The sequence below is a fragment of the Natator depressus genome, chromosome 20 (assembly GCF_965152275.1).
Source record: "Natator depressus isolate rNatDep1 chromosome 20, rNatDep2.hap1, whole genome shotgun sequence".
NCBI classification, from domain to species: Eukaryota; Metazoa; Chordata; order Testudines; family Cheloniidae; genus Natator; species Natator depressus.
In genome coordinates, this window is record NC_134253.1 from 22,742,541 (window position 1) to 22,756,025 (window position 13,485).

The following is a 13,485-nucleotide window of genomic DNA, read 5'->3' on the forward strand; positions in this document are numbered from 1 at the left end:
TTCTAATTGTTACGTAGTCAATATTCCTGACTTCAGATTTAGAATTGAGACATGCATACAAATAGGGTAATCATATGCAGTAAATCATAACCTTTCCAATGATACCTTGCATGACGCATCTTGCATAGAACACATCTGTTATGCCATATGGATATCATAACAATATCCTATGAAGAATACGGGGCGTAGCGTCACCTCTGGGTTTTCCCTTCTGTTGGTAAACCGTATGGTCAATTCCTCATCCACACTTTGGTTCTTTATGTAGTATGCCGAAGAGACCAAATAATAGGTCAATATAGGTCTGTTTTATTCTTAAAAGTCTGTAATAGCTGAGGCTGGGTGACTGTCATGGAGGTCACAGAAGTCACGGATTCCGTAAGTTTCCGTCACCTCCATGACTCATGATTTCTGAAGTGGCTAGGGCAGTCTTGGGACACCGTACACCCCCAACTCCCCAACAGCAGCAGTAGTTTGGGTGTGGGAGGGGGCTCAGGGCTGGGGCAGGGGGTTGGTGTGCAGGGGGGTGCTTACCTTGCGGCGGGGGCTTCATGGAAGCGGCCAGCATGTCCCTGCAGCTCCTAGGCAGAGGGGCCAGGGGACTCTGTGCACTACCTCTGCCCTCAGGCACTGACCCCGCAGCTCCCATTGGCTGCAGTTCCCAGCCAATGGGAGCTGTGGAGCCGGTGCTCATGGGACGGGCAGCATGTGGAGTCCCCCAGCCTTCCCTCCCCGTAGGAGCTGAAGGGACAGCTCCGGCTAGCCCCGTCAACCCTCCCTCTGCCCAGCACCAGCAGGGGTCCTGGACCATGTGCTACCATCTCCCTCCCTACCCACAAGTACGTAAAACAGCCTCCCGGGCTGCTGCCCCCAGGACACATGGTTCGCCCCAGGCCACGTCCCACCCATGGTGCCCCCAGGCCACCACCAAAGAGCACCCACAGACCCCCGACCCAAGTTTTAGTTGGGGGTATATATAGAAGTCATGGACGGGTCACAGGCTGCCTGTGACCTGTCCATGACTCTTACTAAAAATACCTGTGACTAAAACATAGCCTTAGTAATATCATATTACCGGAACAGAGGTTCAATACAACTCCAGTTTCCGGGAACCCGTCTCCTGCACCAGTGTTGAATTCACCTTACAAAGGCTTGCGTCCAAAGTCACACCCCTAAAGCTGTCCCTTTTATACTCAACCTGTTTACAAGGAAAGAGGTACTGTATGCCTCCTCTGAGGCTAGTCTCAACCTACCATCTTTCTACCTTGTTTTTCTGGTACCATACGGTACCCCTTGGCTCTTTGTTCTGGACTCAGGAATTCCAGGTACCAAGAGCGTGATGCACCGTCTAGGCTTGTCCCGTATATATTGTCCTTATTTTTGGGACATTCCAATGAGAGTAACTCCCTGCCTGTTACTACATATGTGCTGATCCTGACAGGTTTCCTGGCTAATGCGAGATATCATGGGATACTTAGCAAAGGTGAACAAGACTATAGAAAGACACAGGCCACCATTCCAGTCCATGTAACTGCTAGAAGTGTATATAGAAGAGAATGTTATATGCATTAAGCACATACTATCCATATTAATATATGTAATGTGAATCATACCTATTGATCATGTGATATATTAGCCTGGCATATATGGGTGAACACTTCAGAAATAGATTTAGCCACCACCTAAACAATTCAGCTAGTCCTAAGGACCCAGATCCAATGACCCCACCCCTCCTTACAGGGCTGATAACCCCTTTGAGAGCTGCCAAGCCTGTGTCAGCTTCATGGCAGAGACACATTCTGTGTGGGACTCTCATGATGGGCACAAACGCGGCACATAGAATCATAGAATCATACAATATCAGGGTTGGAAGGAACCTGAGGAGGTCATCTAGTCCAATCCCCTGCTCAAAGCAGGACCAATCCCCAATTAAATCATCCCAGCCAGGGCTTTGTCAAGCCTGACCTTAAAAACTTCTAAGGAAGGAGATTCCACCACCTCCCTAGGTAACGCATACAGCCTTACGTTCTGCCAGCCTGGGAACTTAACGAATGACACTTGAGTGCTCCCTGGTGGTAGAGAGGGGAACAGGATGAGGAGGAGAAATACTTGAGAGAAATAAAAAAATAAGTGTTTTAAAAATGTTATACACAGAAACAAGCAACAGAGAAAGAGCGAGAGAGAGAGAGAGATGGTGTCTCCTGGCCCAGGTCTATGGCCCAAACTTTGCTTATTTACCCCACTGTGATTCTGGTGTAAATCCAATGAAGTCAATTCTTTCATTAAGAACTATTATTCCTGTAGTAATATTTCGGAACCCCAGCTCTGTGCCACGACAGAAAGCTGGTTCAACCAGCTACCTGGAAATTCCCCTTGTGTAATGACTCTATGTTACAACCCCCAGGCACAGTGGGCATTCCCAGAGGTGAGCGGTATGGCCAATGTAGTCCTACACTCTGGGTATTGCTAGCTGCTGGAATGGTTCCTTGGGACTACAGAGGGTTGAGGATGAATCAGGGAAGGCTTTGGGCTCCTCTGCTACCAGGGACCAGACTGATCCGCAGTTATCCCCTGGGATTCAGTATCTGTGAAAGAGGTGGAAAGCCATCTGGGACCCCTCCACGCTCTGGTCTCATAGTGAGCCCATCTCAGATGAGCCCATCTCAGCCAGCCCCAGGAACCTGGCCAGGTAAATCTAAGGGTGTTTCAGTGAATCTGGATGGAGTCTCAATTGGTGTAACATGAGCATTGGAGGGAGCAGAGGAAATTGCGCGTTACACCTAGGTGTAAATTCTAGCTCAAGGAGACATACCCGGGCTTCCTCTGACCTAGTTGGCATGCCAAAAATGGAAGCGTGGCCACGCTTGGGCAAGCAACAGGAGCGGCTCCCTGCCCCGACTACGATCCCATCCAAGACCACAGGTACGCACTCAGGCCGGCCAGCCCCTCCTGCCCCCATGGCAACACTTCTATTTCTAGCGAGATGAGAGCTAGTGCGACTATGTCTTCTCGAGCTGGAACAGTCACCTTCCAGCCCCACTGCAGACAGACCCGTGGGCCCCTCTGGACTCTCCTAGCCCCACCCGAGTTCAGCCCATGGACTTTGTTCCACTCACCCAATGGATACACGTCACCTCGGGTTCCCATGGTGGCTCAGGCGCTGTCAGGGCAGGTCGAGTTCTGAGGATTCTGAGCTTTGCAACCTCCTTATCTTCAAGAACTTAGACAGGAAGCCAAGTCGACTCATGTCCTGTTGCATTATATAGTATCAACCAACAGTACTGCACACATGAGAGCACTATCTTCTCAGCATGCTCTGCTCTCCTTCCTTCTGCCCGACCACTTCTCCCAGCCCCATAATCATTCACCTTGCTGAGTACCTATGGGGGATACTGACCACAGTGCAGAGGACCTAGCATCACTTCACACAATCTCCCATGCCGAGTAGAGGAGAACAGTCACCTCCCATCTCTGACCCACCCCACTCCTGTTAATACATTCTAGAATGACATTTGCCTTTTGTCAACAGCATCACACTGTAGACTCACATTCCATTAGTGGTTCACCAGAAACCTTGCACTCTTTTCTGCAGTGTTGCTGCCGAGCCAGTGAGTCCCAATACCTACCCTGTGAGTAAGGACTTCCAAGTAGCTTTGCACCCTCCTTCTGGTAATTTCATCTAGTCCATATTGCCTTAATGTCATGTGGGACTGTGTCAAAAGACTTACTAAATTCAGGATACATCACGTCCACCGCTTCCCCCCATCCACTAGACTGGGTACCCAATCAAAGAAGGCAATTAAGTTTGTTTGGCCTGACTTGTTCTTGACAAATCCATGTTGGTTATTACTTATCACCTATTATCCTCTAGGTTTTAATAAATTGGTCGTTCAATCATTTGTTCCACTATCTTTCTGGGTATTGAAGTTAGGCTGTCTGGTCTATTCTTCTCTAAGAGCTCCTTTTTACGTTTTTTTAAAGTGTGCCCTTGTTGTGAACCTCACCCATCCTCCATGAGTTCTGGAAGATAATCGCTAATGGTTCGGAATTGCTTCAGCTAGTTTCTTAAGTACTCTAGGGTGAATTTCATCAGGCCCTGCCGAGTTGCATAGATCTAACTTAGTTAAATATTCTTAATCTGTTAACTTATCTGTTATTTCCCTGTTCTGGCCAGTGTTCCATCCCCCTCATTAAAATTAACTGGTGTGAAGTATCTGGTCACAACCTTTTAAATCCTGCATTCAGTGAAACTTAAGAGGTGCCCATATTGAGTGGTTGGTTGCCAACATAATGGTTGGAGTTGTCAGTGTCCTGGGATTAGAATCATAGAATATCAGGGTTAGAAGGGACCTTAGGAGATCATCAAGTCCAACCCCCTGCTCAAAGCAGGAGCAATCCTCAATTTTTGCCCCAGATCCCTAAATGGCCCCCTCAAGGATTGAACTCACAATGCTGGATTTAGCAGGCCAATGCTCAAATCACTGAGCTATCGCTCCCCCTGCACTTACTGCTGTAGGTAGTCTTCTAAGGTGGTGCAGTTGTAATGCTTAAGTCATTTTCTGAGACGTAGTTCTTCTTAACAGAAAACAAACAAAAGAACAGATCTTTATCCAGATCACACTTATGCGTGAGATGGTGTTGTCCAAGTCACAGGTGTAATTGTAGCTCTTGTCTGCAGCTGTCGTCCTGGAGATGCAGACAGAACATCAGGACTTGGGGCTCTCCAGTCCTCCCATCCTGTTGTCTGTGAGCTCAAGGTGAAGAGAGGCAGAGAAATACGCTCAAGCTCCTCCCCCTATGATCACTCTCATGTGTGGATCTTACCAGGTTCCCTTTTCTTGTGGCTCGCACCTAGAGGAACAGCTCTGGTCCAATCCGTGTCATAAACATGCTTCCTCCAAATAGATCAACCTTCCACTGAGAAAAAACACTGCACACAGGTGGGTTTTGCCCATATAAAGTTTCTGCTCAGTGACTTCCCCTTTCTCAGATGTTTCCTGGTGACGAGCTCTGTCCTGTCTGGATTGTGCTGAGCAGTGTGGTATGGTTCACCTGCCTTCTTTCCTCCTCTGTCAACTTGAGAACAACACATCCCTAGGCACCCTTAAGGGTTAGATTCACAAACACAAGTTACCAGTGTAGAACTACAGATATTCCCAGATCCCCAACTGGTGTAAATCGGCCTCGGTCCAAAGGAGTCCACACACCCATTTACACCAGCTGAGGATCCAGCTTTATATTATGAACTGCCACCTGCTCTGGGGTGGAGTCGTGCCCAGAATGAGCCCAGGGATTAGAAATGGGGCGTTTATTAAAAATGAGGACGCTCGTCAGAAAAGACCCTCCGTCTACCCTGAGGAAACTGAGCTCAGACTCAGGGCGGAGGCTGCTGGAACCAGACTACCAAGCCAAATCCCAGACACCAAGAGCTCGTGAGGCTCCCTGCTTACCCCTGGCTGAGTTACACATCCCCGCACGCCACAGACTGCGCCCTGCGACCTGAACTCTGCTCCCCTGCCCAGCTCAGTTCTCCCCCAGCTCTCATGGCTGTGGCTGTTTGGGGCCGTAGCTGGTTTTGTTGGCAGAGTCATTTGGCGAAGGGCTGAGTGCACATGGCTGACGAAAGGCTGGCGTTCCTGGGGGGCGGGGGGGCAGCGCTAAGCTTGCAGGGGGTGGCGCAGTAGTCAGGGTAACAGTGCAGCCTGCCTGGAGTGGAGAAGTTGCGGGCATGTGCTGGTAGCTGGCTGAACTTTTTATTTCCCTTCTTTTTGCGTTTCATTTCCAAAGTCTTTTTCATGTTTCGCTGGAGGTTGCAGGGGAGGGAGCGGGAGAAGAAGAGCTGTTGATGGAGAATGCTTTATCCAGCAGTTGCATGAGTTCTTCTCTGCTGGAGGAGACAGTCTGGCAGAAAAGCAGCCCTGAACAGAGAAGATTTTAGATGGTCCCACCCCCACAATCAGGCTTGGGTGAACCCACTTCTCCCATCAATCAGGTTTTGAGCACCCGGCCTCCAATCAGCCAGTGACATTTGTGGACGCCTGGCCTCCATCCATAAGGTTTCTGGGCACAGTTGCTGTTACAGCCAGTGAGAGTGAACAGGGAATAGGAACCATGATATTTGCTATATGCCCTGCGGTCTGAGCCCCTGAGCCCCTCAGCTCCCTGTGTACGGACACTGACTGCATGTCCCCGAGGGAGGGGAGGCCCCAGTAGGGTGGGGTCATCGTAGGTAGCCCCTGAGCCAGCCTCTCCTCCAGCTCCAGCATAGGAGGCAGGGCAGGGATGGACTGTAGCGACCATTATCAGTCATTGAGGTTTAAATCAGCCCCCGTCCTCCGCCCCCCGGCTGCTCCAGCCCCCAACAAGGCTGGTGTAGTATCTGCCAATGAGATTCCCCGAGGGCCCCCTTCCCAGAAAGGGCACAGCAGAGAATGGGGGCCTCAGCTGGTAAATTACATTTCAGCCTGAAATTTACCAACAGTTTCAAACCTGCATAAATGCTATAGCTGGCTCCTGAGCAGCTGGGGGATGGAAACAAAGCAAAGGGATGAGACGTCTACATTGGTCTTGGGAAAATAGTCACTTGGGTCTGGCAAGCATCTTAGCAGTTTGTATGCAACCATCCATTTAGTGGGGTCCTTAGGCTGCTGGAGGATTCCTGGGACATGGCAGAACGGTCCCACCTCCGGTCCAACAGCCTCTGTGCTATTGAGGAGGATGAAAGGCTCAGGGAAGGAGAACATCGAAGTGGAGCAGAGGGAAACAATCCCATAGTTGGGACCCTCCTTCCAGAGGATGCCATGGTATCCTCTCACACTGAAGATACCTCTCCAGGGGAGGGAACTCCAGTTATTGATAAGAGATAGGCAATGGTAAAGGGGGATTCAATCATTAGAAACATAGACAGCTGGGTTTGCGATGACTGGGAGAACCCCATGGTGACTTGCTTGTCTGGTGCGAAGGTTGCAGATCTCTCAAGACATCTAGACAGACGTATGTGTCGTGCTGGAGAGGAGCAGGTGGTCGTGATACATGTAGGTACCAGTGACGTAGGAAAGGATGGGAGAGAGATCCTGGAGGCAAAATTTAGGCTGCTAGGTAAGAGATTGAAGTCTCGGGTTAGGGTTAGGGTTCCATGCGTATGGCCAGTTAGACAGGCAGAAGTGCAGGGTCTCAATGCATGGATGAAATGATGGTGTAGTGAGGAGAGGGTTAGATTTATTCGGAACTGGGGAACCTTTTGGGAAAGGGGGAGTCTACAGGAAGGATGGGCTCCATGTAAACCAAAATGGAACCAGATGGCTGGCACTTAAAATTAAAGAGGTCATAGAGCACTTTTTAAACTAAGGGCTGAGGGAAAGCCAACATGTGAAGATGGAAGATGCTAAAATACAGGTAGGATCTGATGAGAAACAGACAAATGAAAAAGAGTCCCATTCAATTAGATCATGTAATGGCAGACAGCTAAAAAGTGACAGGTTTTAAAAGTACTTATACACCAATGCTAGAAGTCTAAATAATAAGATAGGCGAACTAGAGTGTGTCATATTAAATGAGGATATGGATATAATGGGCATCACAGAAAGTTGGTGGAATGAGGATAATCAATGGGACACAGTAATAGCAGGGTACAAAATATATCGGAAGGACAGAACAGGTCACGCTGCTGGGGGAGTGGCAGTAGAAAGCATTGAGTCAAATGAAGTAAAAATCTAAAATGAACCAAACTGTATGATGGAATCTCTATGGATAGTAATTCCATGCTCGAATTGTAACATAGCAGTGGGGGGGTACTACTGACCACCTGACCAGGCTGGTGATTGTGACTGTGAAACGCTCAGGGAGATTCGAGAGGCTATAACAATAAAAACCTCAGTAATAACGGGGGATTTCAACTACCCCAGATTGGCTGGGTACAGGTCACCTCAGGACTGGATGCAGAGATAAAGTTTCTGGACACCTTAAATGACTGTTTCTTGGAGCAGCTAGTCCTGCGACCCACAAGAGGAGATGCAATTCTTGATTTAGTCCTAGGTGGAGCACTGGATCTGGTCCAAGGGGTGAATATAGCGGAACCGCTGGTAATAGTGACCATAATATAATTAAATTTACCACCCCTGGGTGGGGGGAACGCCACAGGAACCCAGCACGGGAGCATTTAATTTCAGAAAGGGGAAGTACACAAAAATGAGGAAGTTAGTCAAAGAGACATTAAAAGGTACAGCGCTGAAAGTGAACTCTCTACAAGTTGCAAGGAAACTTTTTAAAGACACTTTAATAGAGGCTCAATTTAAACCCAGACCCCAAATTAAAAAACATAGTAAGAGAAACAAAAAAGTGCCACCACGGCTAAACAGCAAAGTGCAAGACGCAGTGAGAGGCAAAAAGGGATCCTTTTAAAAGTGGAAGTTTTTGTGAGTGGGGTGCAGGGGAGGGAAAGGGCAAAGGCAGGTTTAAAGGAGAATTTGTTGGACTTTCACACCGCCAGGGGAGAAACTGAGGCAAAGGACACTGCCCAATATATTCTGGGGGAGGAATTTTCTCATGGTTAAGGCTACAATTATGTCATGGAGGTCATGGACATGAGGCCTTTCCCCTCCAATTAGATCTGTCCCTCAATTATCCCCACCCCAGAACTGACCAGGGGGCAGGGAGCTCCCTAGCCTGATGCGGGAGGAAGGCCATGGGGCACCACCCCCCCAAGGCCTGTGCTGGGCCCTACCTGGCGAGGCTCTGCTGCCCGGGCCTGTCTTCTCCCTGCAGGGCTTGGCCATGATGCTGATCTTCTTGATGCCATAGAAGGGGGCAGCGTGGGGCGCGGTGGCATGGACGGGGAAGGCCATCTCCACCACCAAGCCTCCCTGGCTCCCCCAGCATCAGGGCCCGGAGGCTATCCTAGGGCTCCTTGGTCTCCAGGCTCGACGCCTGCTGGGACTGGTGGGCCATGTTCGTGGCCGTGATGGCAGCACTCTCCGGCTCCCGCTGCACCTGGATCACCTTGACCAGGAGTGGGGTGGGTCAGAGATGGGAGGTGACTGTTCTCCTCTACTGGGCATGGGAGAACCGTGTCCAGGCCTGGGTGCTGCGCTTCAGGAAGGATGAGGACAAATTGTATAGAGTTCAGAGGAGAGCAACAGATAATACAATACTATAGTATTCTGTGGGGCCTGGGGGACTGGGGCAAATTGCCCCACTTGCCTCCCTGCCCCCCCGGCCCCCCGGGTGGCCCTGATGATCAGAGGTTTAGAAACAATGACCTGTGAGGAAAGGTTGAAAGAATTGGGCATGTTTTGTTCAGAGAAGAGATGGCACAGGGGGGACATGATAACAATCTGCAAATATGCAAAAGGTTGTTATAAAGAGGACTGTGATCAATTGGTGCCCATGTGCACCAAGGGTAGGACAAGAAGGAATTGCCTTAGTTAGCAGCAAGGGAGACTTAGGTTAGATATTAGAAAAAAACTTTCTAACTCTAAGGATGGTTCAGCACAGGAACAGGTGACCTAGGGAGGTTGTGGAATCCCTGTTATTGGGGGGTTTTAAGAACAGGTTGGACAAACACCTGCTCGGGATGTTCTAGGTGCACTTGGTCCTGCCTCAGCGCATGGGAGTGGATTGTTCGACCTCCTGAGGTCCCTTGCAACTCCACATTTCTGTGTGAAGATTGTGTGAAGTGATGCTAGGTCCTCTGCACTGTGGTCAGTATCCCCCATAGGTACTCAGCAAGGTGAATGATTATGGGGCTGGGAGAAGTGGTCGGGCAGAAGGAAGGAGAGCAGGGCATGCTGAGAAGACAGTGCTCTCATGTGTGCAGTACTGTTGGTTGATAAGATATAAAGCAACAGGACATGAGTCGACTTGGCTTCCTGTCTAAGTTCTTGAAGATAAGGAGGTTGCAAAGCTCAGAATCCTCAGAACTCGACCTGCCCTGACAGCGTCTGAGCCACCATGGGAACCTGAGGTGACGTGTATCCATTGGGTGAGTGGAACAAAGTCCATGGGCTGAACTCGGGTGGGCCTAGGAGAGTCCAGAGGGGCCCACGGGTCTGTCTGCAGAGGGGCTGGAAGGTGACTGTTCCAGCTCGAGAAGACATAGTCACACTAGCTCTCATCTCGCTAGAAATAGAAGTGTTGCCATGGGGGCAGGAGGGGCTGGCCGGCCTGAGTGCGTACCTGTGGTCTTGGATGGGATCGTAGTCGGGGCAGGGAGCCGCTCCTGTTGCTTGCCCAAGCGTGGCCACGCTTCCATTTTTGGCATGCCAGCTAGGTCAGAGGAAGCCCGGGTATGTCTCCTTGAGCTAGAATTTACACTTAGGTGTAATGCACAATTTCCTCTGCTCCCTCCAATGCTCAGCTTACACCAACTGAGACTCCATCCAGATTCACTGAAACACCCTTAGATTTACCTGGCCTGATTCCTGGGGCTGGCTGAGATGGGCTCATCTGAGATGGGCTCACTATGAGACCAGAGCGTGGAGGGGTCCCAGATGGCTTTCCACCACTTTCACAGCTTCTGAATCCCAGGGGATAACGGCAGATCAGTCTGGTTAAATCTATTTCTGAAGTGTTCACCCATATATGCCAGGCTAATATATCACATGATCAATAGGTATGATTCACATTACATATATTAATATGGATAGTATGTGCTTAATGCATATAACATTCTATTGTATGTACACTTCTAGCAGTTAGATGGCCTGGAATGGTGGCCTGTGTCTTTCTATAGTCTTGTTCACCTTTGCTAAGTATCCCATGATATCTCGCATTAGCCAGGAAACCTGTCAGGATCAGCACATATGTAGTAACAGGCAGGGAGTTACTCTCATTGGAATGTAAGGACAATATATACGGGACAAGCCTAGGAGGTGCATCACGCTCTTGGTACCTGGAATTCCTGAGTCCGGAACAGAGCCAAGGGGTACCGTATGGTACCAGAAAAACAAGGTAGAAAGATGGTAGTTTAAGACTAGCCTCAGAGGATACATACAGTACCTCTTTCCTTGTAAACAGGTTGAGTATAAAAGGGACAGCTTTAGGGGTCTGACTTTGGATGCAAGCCTTCTTAGTAAGGTGAATTCAGCACTGCTGCAGGAGACGGGTTCCCAGAAATTGGAGTTGTATTGAACCTTTGTTCCTGTAATATGCTGTTACTGACTTTTAGCAATAAACCGGACCGATACTGGTTATTTGGTCTCTTGTGCATATTGCATAATGAACCAAAGTGTGGTTGAGCAATTGACCATATGGTTTACCAACAGAAGGGAAAACTCCGAATCTTTGGAACTGGAAAGGTTTGTGGGCTGCATCCCGTGGCGGCACTGATCAGCTGTGCAGCGGAGCCACCAAAGGCACCACGGATCAGCTGTTTGGAGGGGCCACCGATCAGCTGTTCCAGTTGTCTCAGAGCCAAAGCCACCAGCGTGCCCATGTCTGGCTCTGGGAGCAGAGCAGGGGCCGTGTCACAGTTCCCTCCCCACTCTGAACTCTAGGGTACAGATGTGGGGACCTGCATGAAAGACCCCCTAAGCTTATTTCTACCAGCTTAGGTTAAAACTTCCCCAAGGCACAAATTCTTTGCCCTTGGATGGTACACTGCCACCACCAAGTGATTTAACAAAGAATCAGGGAAAAGGTCACTTGGAGTTCCTAGTTCCCCAGTATACCCCCCCAAGCCCTTACACCCCCTTTCCTGGGGAGGCTTGAGAATAATATCCTAACCAGTTGGTTACAAAGTGATCACAGACCCAAACCCCTGGGTCTTTTCGCCGATTGACCATTGGCTTTCCCTCTCAGACAGTTTTTTGCTGAGAAACACGACAGGACAGAATTCTTGATCCGGTCCTTCCTGCATTAAAACTGCTCCCACACCACACTCCGACGCATCTGTGGTTACTAGGAAAGGTTTGTCAAAGTCTGGGGCCCTTAGCACAGGGTCAGACATGAGTGTCGCTTTAAGCTGGTTAAAGGCCTTCTGACACTCTTCAGTCCACTGAACTGCTTTTGGCTGTTTCTTTTTGGTTAGGTCTGTCAGTGGGGCGGCGATTTGGCTGTAGTGCGGTACAAATGGACTGTAATATCCGGCCAAGCCTAAGAAGGATTGGACCTGTTTCTTTGTCTTTGGGACAGGCCACTTTTGGATGGCAGTCACTTTGACGTTTAGGGGGTTGATAGTTCCTTGACCCACCTGGTGTCCAAGGTAAGTCACTCTGTTTAGGCCTATTTGACACTTTCTAGCCTTAACAGTTAGTCCTGCCTCCCTTATGCGCTCGAAGACTTTTTGCAGATGCTCCAGGTGTTCTGCCCATGAATCAGAAAAGATGGCCACATCATCAAGGAAGGTGACTGCAGATTCTCCCAATCCTGCTAGGAGACTATCTACAAGTTTTTAGAAAGTGGCGGGTGCATTTTGCAGCCCGAAAGGGAGTACATTACATTCATACAGCCCTACATGTGTGGTGAAGGCTGACCTTTCCTTGGCGGATTCATCCAGCGGTACCTGCCAGTACCCCTTGGTTAAGTCCAAGGTAGAGATGAACTGGGCCCGTCCCATTTTCTCTAATAGTTCATCTGTGCGTGGCATTGGACAGTTATCTGGGTGAGTTACAGCATTTAGCTTACGGTAGTCCACGCAAAAGGGTATCTCCCCATCTGGTTTGGGAACTAGAACCACTGGAGATGCCCATGCACTGCCAGAGGGGCAGATTACACTCATCTGTAGCATGTCCCGGATCTCCCTTTCTTGTAGCAGTTTTGGCTTGAGGAGACACCCGGTATGGTTGGGCTCTAATTGGTTGAGCATTACCTGTGTCGATGGAGTGGTATGCCCGTTCAGTCAGTCCTGGGGTGGCTGAGAACATCAGCGTGAAGCTAGTGCACAGCTCCTTGATCTGTTGGAGCTACATACATCCGAGGGTCATTGAGAGGTTCACCTCTTCCACGCCACCGTAACTTTTTCCTTCATAGTAGACGCCCTCAGGCCACTCAGCGTCATCTCCTCCCTGGGCTGTAAACTGACAAACCTTTAATTCTCTGGAATAAAAGGGCTTTAGAGAATTAACATGGTACACCTTAGGCTTTAGGCTTAAGGTGGGGGATGCTATGAAATAGTTAACAGCTCCCAGGCGCTCCTGGACTGTAAATGGCCCTTCCCATGACGCTTCCATCTTATGGGCCTGGAGCGCCTTCAAGACCGTGACCTGGTCCCCTACTTTAAAGGAATGTTCTCTGGCATGTTTATCATACCAGGCCTTTTGCTCTTCCTGAGCATCTTTTAGGTTTTCTTTAGCAAGGACTAAAGAGGTTTGAAGGGTGTTTTGTAGGTTGTTTACAAAGTCCAGAATGTTAGTTCCTGGAAAAGGCGTAAACCCCTCCCATTGCTGCTTCACCAACTGCAATGGCCCCTTAATCTCGCAGCCATACACAAATTCAAATGGTGAAAACCCTAAACTGGTGAAAACCCTAAACTGGTACAGCCCTGTAGGCAAA

The 13,485-nt window shown here is 49.4% G+C and overlaps 1 protein-coding gene across 1 annotated transcript in view; it reads right to left on the bottom strand.

Moving 5' to 3' along the window:
• The window catches only part of LOC141975334 (adhesion G protein-coupled receptor E3-like), a 44,716-nt gene extending 35,876 nt beyond the window's left edge, over positions 1-8,840 (bottom strand). Inside the window, exon 1 of the mRNA XM_074935621.1 lies at positions 8,720-8,840. Within this exon, the coding sequence (XP_074791722.1) occupies positions 8,720-8,840 (121 nt within the window). The remainder of the gene's footprint in view (positions 1-8,719) is intronic.
• Positions 8,841-13,485: the final 4,645 nt, after the last annotated feature.